At 43.2% G+C, this 7,991-nt stretch overlaps 1 protein-coding gene across 1 annotated transcript in view; it reads left to right on the top strand.

Annotated features, from left to right (window-relative positions):
- Positions 1–522: 522 nt before the first annotated feature.
- LOC101719368 (cytochrome P450 2J2) overlaps positions 523–7,991 on the top strand; it is a 39,472-nt gene continuing 32,003 nt past the window's right edge. Inside the window, exon 1 of the mRNA XM_004869601.4 lies at positions 523–818. Within this exon, the coding sequence (XP_004869658.2) occupies positions 609–818 (210 nt within the window). The 5' untranslated portion in view covers positions 523–608. The remainder of the gene's footprint in view (positions 819–7,991) is intronic.

Raw genomic sequence — 7,991 nt, 5'->3', positions numbered from 1 at the left:
AACTCAGGAATCCTCTTATTCATGCATAGTGGAAGTTCAACTGGAAATTAGGTCAGAAAGGATCATCTTTTGCATAACTCTGTGAAAACAAAGCCCTTCATGTAAAGAGCCCAGTGTGCTGCCTGCCTGCTAGTAAGAGCCCAAGACATGCCTAGAGCTGCTATTACCAGAGAGCTTACAGGCCTGGGTGACAGGGTGAGGGGAAACTTCAGCTCCACTGACTGTGGAACTCTCAGGCTGAGAAGGTCCTGAACTGCTAAGTCCAGCATCTGAGCCTCAGGTGAGTGCAGAAAAATGGATTTTATGACTAAAAAAGAAAGCACTCCTAGCCAACCTCTTCCAGAAGGGGTGTGGGCAGTCCCATGGGGGCAGAGTGTCTATGCCCTGTCCGGGGATGCAGTAGAGGCCTGGCTGAGGTGAGGGAACTGCCAGGCCTGGGAGGGAGGAGCTGCAGAGGCAGAGACAGAAGGAGCCAGCACAGCTGGAGGGGGCGGGACTGGGCGGGGCGTTGCGGGGCGGGACAGGCAAGCCAGCCTGGGGACCAAGGTGTTGATGAGCTAGGACAGTCCTCTGTGCAGTCCTCCGAAGGCCCAGCGCAGGTCCTCCACATGCTGGCGGCGGTGGGATCCCTGGTGGCCGCCCTCTGGGGCGCGCTCCACCTCCGCACTGTTCTCCTGGGCGCTGTTGCCTTCCTGTTCTTTGCAGACTTCCTCAAAAGGAGGCGCCCAAAGAACTACCCTCCGGGGCCCTGGCGCCTGCCTTTTCTGGGAAACTTCTTCTACCTGGACGTTGAAAAATCCCAAATGGCGGTTAAGCGGGTAGGTGCGAGGACCGAGGCTGCCCGCGTCCTCACCCCAGCCTGGCCTCCAGGACAGGGGACTGTGGGGTGGCTCCCAGGGTGGGGCTGGGAACCTGCTGGAACCCTGCTTTCAGCTTCCCCTTCCTTCTGCCTTGCTGGCCTCACCCATCTGCCTTTCCAGTGCTGCAATACAGATAAATGTTTCCTGTTTCAGTGTGGTATGACTCTTAGGTCATATTGTTCCTTGTTGTTAGAAATTGAAACCGAAACCGCTTGCCTGCTTTTGTATTCTTAGCCTTTTAAAAACATGTGGAACTTTTTTCTCAGAGGCTCCATTCCAGGTGTGTAAAGCAGTGCTATGTCCTCTAACTCCTCACCCTGCGCCAGGGACACCCCCCTCCCACACTTCCTGAGTGCTGGCCTCAGTCCCCTCCCCTGCAGGGCACTCACCAAAGTCATCCTTCATCTCCCCTTCCTCTCAGTGCCTCCCATGCCCCTGGGTTCTGATTCCTTCAGGAGCCACTGGAGATCAGGCTCTGCCCACTTCTGTCATCCTCTCCAGCCAGGGCTCTGCCTCCCAGGACTCAGCAACCTTGGAAGTTTCCTCGAAATCTCCCTCTCAAGCAGGCTTCCCTGGTATCTGGCTTACAGCACCATGAGCTGATCAGGAATATTAAACAGAGCCTGGGCAGCCTGAGTGTGGTTCAGGGTTGGAGCACAAGGAATCACTGCTCCTTTTCCCGCAGGTTCCTGGAGTGTTGTAAACCCTGTCTGTGCTGTCCCACGGAGATGGGCAGGTGCTGTCAACTGATAGGAGACGTCCCAGTGACTCTGCTAGCTAGTGACAAGATCAGTCACAGAGTTGTAAATATAACCCTGCAGCTGCGCCCTCAGTGCAGAAATGTGTTGTTAATTTTCCAAATATTTAGAGATTTTTTCCTTTGCCCTTTTGTTTATTTGCACTGTGATTACATTATAGTGAGAAAATATATTTCACACATTTTCAGTTCTCTTAAATATATGAAGGTTGATTTGAGGACCTAAGATGTAGTGTGCCCTAATGCATGTGCCACGTATGCTTTGCAGACTGAGTATCCTACTCTGGTGAGCAGAGTGTTCCATATTTCAATGAGATCTTACAAGATCCCAATGTTGTTTAGTTTTTCAATACCCTTACTGCCTTCTTATGTACTGATTCCATCATCTCCCGTGAATAGCATGTTGAAATCCCACACTCCATGGTGAGTTTGCCTATTCTGCAGTCAGTTCTGGGAGTTTTTCCTTTATGTCTTTGCAAGTTGTGTCCTTTTGTCCATAAGACTGATTTTAGAATGCCATGGCTGTTTGGTGAGTTGATACTTTTACTTCATTATGCCTCTATGCCCTTAGTAATTTTCTTTGCCTGAACTTGATCTGATACGATAAGCCACTGCAGCTGTCTTTTAATCAGCACTTGAGGGATATGTGCTTCTCCATTCTTTTACATTTTAGCCTACCTACATCTTCATATTTGAAATGAATTCTTGTAGACAGGATATGCTTGGATTGTTTTTTCAATTATTCCTAACTATACCCTTTATACTTGATGGGTTCACTTTTTATTTAATACAGATATACTTGGTTTAAGCCTTCCATTTTATAATTTCCGTCCTGTTTTGTGCTCAAGTGTTCATTCCTCCTTTTCTGTCTTCAGGTGGGCTACTTGGACATTTTGCAAACAATTACCTTTTCATCCACCTCCACTGTTTTGCAGTCTGCCTTTTCATATTGATTTTTCAGTGGTTGTTCTAAAGATCCAAACATAGCTTAGCGAACTTTGCTGGTGCCAGCATTTTCACTGGAAGTGCTGTAGAGATATGTTATAACCATTTAGGAGGTCCTTTTACCCTGGCCGCCTTATATATGACTTCAATATTATATCTATATACACTGAGAGCCACACAAGACAATATTATAATTTTGGTTAAAAATGTCAAATGTAATTTGAAAGCTCAAGGGGTGAATAATAATTTATTGTATTTATGAGTTATTTACCTATCTATTACTCTTTCTTCATTTCTGATGCTCCGAGTTTGTAATTTCCTTTCTGGTCTTGATAACATCTTGCAGTCTTTCCTTTATAGGAGGACTGAATTCTCTTACTTTTATTTTATTGAAAAGTACCTTTATCTCACCTTTATTTCTCAAATGTGTCTGCACTGGACGTAAAAGTGTAGCGTGACTATTTCATTCCTTCCCTATATTTTAATGCTTTGCTAATTTTTGGCCACCAGGATTGGATGAGAACTCAACTGTAAATCGAATTGTTAGTCCCTGTAGACAATGAATTCCTTCTGTCTGCCAACTTTCAAGACATGTTCATTGTTTTAGTTTCCAGAGATTTGATCAGGAGAACTTGGGTGCTTCTTTGGGATTTTATTCTATTGAGGTTCTTGAATGTGAAGGTTTGTCTTTTGTCAGAATGGGGCATGTCTTAGAGACTTTTCTTGTCCCTGCACACAATGCCTGACACACAAAACTTACAGGAGAGGTTTATTTTGGCTCGCAGTTTGTAGAGTTTTCAGAAAATAACCAGCTGGCTCCAGGTTAGGGCAGCATGGCAGAGGGGCATGGGAGGGAAGTGGCTCAGGGCATGGTGTCCAGGAAGCAGGGAAAGTGGAGGGAGGAGCCAGGAAGGGTGACATTACCTCCTGTGTCCTGCAGACAGTGACCCACCTCTTCAGCCCAAGCCCCACCTGCTAATAGCAAGTCCACTATAATGTGTCTGTGTGCAGATCACCGCCCACAGGTCCCAGGCACGATCACATGAGACTTCAGGGGCACAGCTAAATCTAAACTACAGCAAGTCATCTCAGCCAGTTTTCTTCAAATGTAGGTTTTCAACTTCAATTGTTCACCTTTCTTGGACCTTTGCGGAGTGATGGCACAAATGTTAGATCTCTTGGCTTTGAACCACAGGTCCTGAGACTCAGCCTTTGTTATTTCCAATTGACTTGCTCTGTGCTTTTTACCTTGGTACATTCTCCTGATCTCTCCTCAGTTTCACTGAATTCCTGACATTACCACTCTGCCACTGAAGAGTTCTTTTCAGCCTTTTATTGAGAGTATTACAATTTTCATTCTAAAAATTCGCTTTAGTTCTTCTGTAATTCTTCTAGTTTTTTGTAAGAATTCCTACTATTTTATGATTCCCTGGTGTTTGTCATTATTCATTTCAACACTTTAATAGCAGCTGCTTTAAAATCTAATTCTTTTATAATTGCAACCACTTTCTCATCTCATTTAAGTTGAGAGTCTCCTTGTTCTGGATGAGGTGAGTAATTTTAAATGATGCCCTTGATATTTTGTGCATGTTTTTATAAGCCTTATTCTGGACAATATCTTTAAAATTAGCAGGTAGCCTTTTAGTTTCTGAGTGTTCCCTTCTATGAGCTCCAGTTCAATTGTAGATTAGAAAGCACTTCAGTGCTATTCTGGCCCACATTACTGTGTTTCTTACTCCCACAGGAGTCTGCCTTATACTCATTTAGTCTAGGGAGAAAAGAGATGCAGGCATAAGAGAGGGGCCCTTCCTTATTACAAGTGGATAGAAGTCAGATTCTGCCCAGATCTACTTCACAGAGAAGGGCCCCTCCTTGTTACTATAGGACAAGGATGCGAATCTGAATTCAGTTCCAGAATCTCCAGGAGGCTTTGGAGAAGTTCAGGGCTGGAGTAGCAGCTCATGGCACACAGTCTGCAGAGCAGGTACCTGTACGTGGGCGAAAGACTATCTCGTGTCCAGGGGCGCCATGGTACTGTTTGGTCTTGGAGATGGGCACTTCACTTTCACAATGCTTGTGCTCAGGATGGAGAGGTAAAAATGCTAAGAGGTTTCTGTCCTGTTGGGCTGCACTTTTCCTAGACTTTTGGCTAAAGAACACAGGGTTTCTTTGGAGTTTTGGTTCAGTCAAGTAATATAATGCTGACTAGGAATAAAGTAGACTGCCTATTCCATCTTGTCTGGATTAAAAAGTTCATTCTGTGTCCTTCTTTTGGTACTCAAACACATGTGGCAGGAGAGGGTGCCTAATGCCACAAAACAGGCGAGTGGTGAAACTGAGTCTAGGATCCTATCCCTGACCCAGTGATTTCTTTTCATGAAACAGTTTATTTTTCTTATATATGCCGGGATTTTTTAAGTATGTGTATGTAAAACAACCTGAAATAAATGGGATAGTTAGGTTTCAATTACATTAGCATTCTTGCAGTGGGAAAACACTAACACCAACAGTGTGTTAACTCTTGGACTAGGATTTTGGGTTCATGTCCATTCAGTCTTCACAGTAAGCATATACGTTAGGTATTAGCTGGTGGCATTTCCATTGTACCCCGGAGGAACCTTGCTAAGGAGAAAGAGTAATGTGATTTGCCCACATTATTCAGTAGATACTGGAAAACAGAACCTTGGACTCAACATTATTTGACGTGTAAATCTTTTCCACACGTGCAATCTGCCATTTAAGATGTCATTGGAGGATAATTAAGTTTGGGTAGCATGGTCACCAGATATTATTCATAGACTTGTGTCTCTTGGAAGACATTGTAAGTGCTAACAGTGCCAGGCACAGTACTGGACAGCCTGTGACAAGATGGGTCTGGAAATTCGGAAACCAAGCAGGTAGCAAGAGATGTTATCACTGTCCATGGGCCTCCCTAAGGATGACCTTTGTACAACATTGGAAGAAACTGACAGGATTTTAAAGGAATGCTTGGCAATTGGCTGAGTGGAGAAAAAAACAGGAAATTTTAAATGAGTGAGATGTCTTGTGCTACAGCATGGTGACAGTAAAGGGAGGGAACCAGGCTGTTTGTATGGCATGTGGGCAAGTGCACTACTCTCCCTCAACCATTTTCTAAACATTTCCTGTCATACCCATATGGCTGATGAAAGGAATGTTTATTTAAAGGAAAAAAAATCTCATCAGAATATAAACAATGTGCATGGTACATAAGTTGTATAAATTAATAAATAGTTTGCTCATCAAGATGACTGTAACAGAGGCCTCAATATACAATGAAGTAAACAGTGAACGTTAATTCTTACTCACAAACGGATCAGACATAAGCATGCAGTGCAGGATAGAGAGGCTTTGTCTCACAGCATCATCCAGACTTCAGTTCCTTCTGTGTTATTCCTTCTGTCTTATACCAACATCATCACCTGTGAGTTGTGGCCCATGGAAAGAGGAAATGGAAATGGCTGTGTTATCCAGTAGTTCCCTTTAGAAATGGCTCATCAATTAAACATGCTCCAGCTCCTCGCCTTGAACGAAGAATTGAACAAAAAAGCCCAAAATGGTGACAATGCTTATGTGAAAACTAGGGGTGAAGGAGAAACTAGCTCTGCAGAGAAAATTTTGGCTACATCAAGAAGGAAAAGAGAAAGGAGAAAAATAAAAGTACACCTTGGGAGTCTGGGAGACAGAATGGGGTCCCATGAAGAGTTGTGATAGTGAACTCCTTGTGATTTCCCATCTCTTTTATGCTGTCCACATCTCCTGGGAACCCAAGAGAAGCTCTCCATATGGAGTTTAGAGAGGCAGTGCTGTGTAGATCCTGGGATCCTACCAAGCCTCTCTTCCCATGCAGCCTAAGCCACGCCCTGTCTCCTATCTCAGGCGGTGTTGAGAAAGCAGCTTTTATAAAGCTGTGACTTGCAAGATACACACACAACCACTTTTCAGGTTCTTTCGCCCAAAACTGGAGAGACTGGGAAATGAGATTTTTGATGAGGAAGTCATATGGCCAGCTAGTATGTAGGCAGCTCCATCACTGCAAAGAACACAGGGAAATGTATTTATAGTTTCACTGAAGAATGAGAACTACAGAATGTATTAGAAACCACCACAAATTCCACCACTAGCTGTGTGCTACTTCTCTCTGCTTCTTTTTCTAAAACAGAAAGATATTGTGTGTAGCAGTGGCAGTGAACCTAGGGTACACATGATGCATTGGGCATGCAGAACACCCTCTGGCAGCACTTGAGCCAAGGCCAGCATCACCCCAGTAGCCAAACATGCAGATTTAATTGCAGTGTTGTCACTTTGAGGTGAATAAGTGGATTTTGGGTTGAGCTTGGTCACTCAGTCTCTAAATGGTTAGCCACCACTTCTGTATAGGCTTATTATAGAGATAAAATAAGTTACTGAATATGAAGATACTGCCAGGATCCCTCGCACATAGATGATGCTTATTTCTATGGTTTTGACACTGCTCCTTTCTTCAGAACCTTATCGCAATATACTGCAGAAAACCCAATTGTTCCTTGAATGCCAGGCATCATGTTGTTTCCAAACACCTTCAATTTCCTGCCTTAGCACCTCCACATGCTGTTCTCACAACCTACAGTGCCTTTGCTTTCACATGACATGTGCTTTTGCTATCATCCTGAGTTTCCCATAGAATTTGGCCCAAGTCCCACTTAAAGTGTTCTGTTACATCTTACGTGGATATTCATCTCTTGTGAGAGCCTCATGTCCCTTCACACCAGCATTCTGGCATGTGTTGTCTTCTGCTCTGTGTGCACTTTTCCTCATGGGAAGCCTCTGTACACAGAGTGCATTTGAGATCTCAGTACTTAGCAGGAGTGTAGACCACAGGAGATCTGCACAGACATGCGCACCTCTATTCATATGCACACGGGTCTGTGGTCCATGATGTAGACTACATTTTCAAAGGATTTCATGACTAAAATAGCTAAGAAACACACAACTTTATTTTTATTTCCTAAAGTTTATTTTTCCTTTGTTTTTAAGTAGATAAAAATTATTTTCACTACATAAAATTATTTTAACCATAAAAGTAATACATGCCTATTTAGACAACATTTAAAAAAAATTTGCAATTTAGCAAAGGATATAAAATATTATCGCTTCTTGTGCACCACCACACACACTCAGCAATACTTCTGTAGGACGTTGGTAAATATCTTTCTGTATTTGTGTAGAATCAACATTAAATTATAGTTTTGTTTTTATTAAAAAGTCTATGATCCAAAAGAAAAATCCGAACTCCTTATACAAACAGATTAGAAACATATTGTTGATTTTTTAAAATACTACATGCAACATGAAGATGTTAAACCTAAGGAATATGTAGAAATAGCATGTCCATTAGGTACACACACACACACACACACACGAATGCACAT

The sequence above is a fragment of the Heterocephalus glaber genome, unplaced genomic scaffold (assembly GCF_053883595.1).
Source record: "Heterocephalus glaber isolate CG9 unplaced genomic scaffold, H.glaber_assembly_v1.0 deba00001447, whole genome shotgun sequence".
NCBI classification, from domain to species: domain Eukaryota; kingdom Metazoa; phylum Chordata; class Mammalia; order Rodentia; family Bathyergidae; genus Heterocephalus; species Heterocephalus glaber.
The sequence above is the reverse complement of the archived record's forward strand: the minus strand, read 5'-3'. Positions and strand labels throughout refer to the sequence as shown.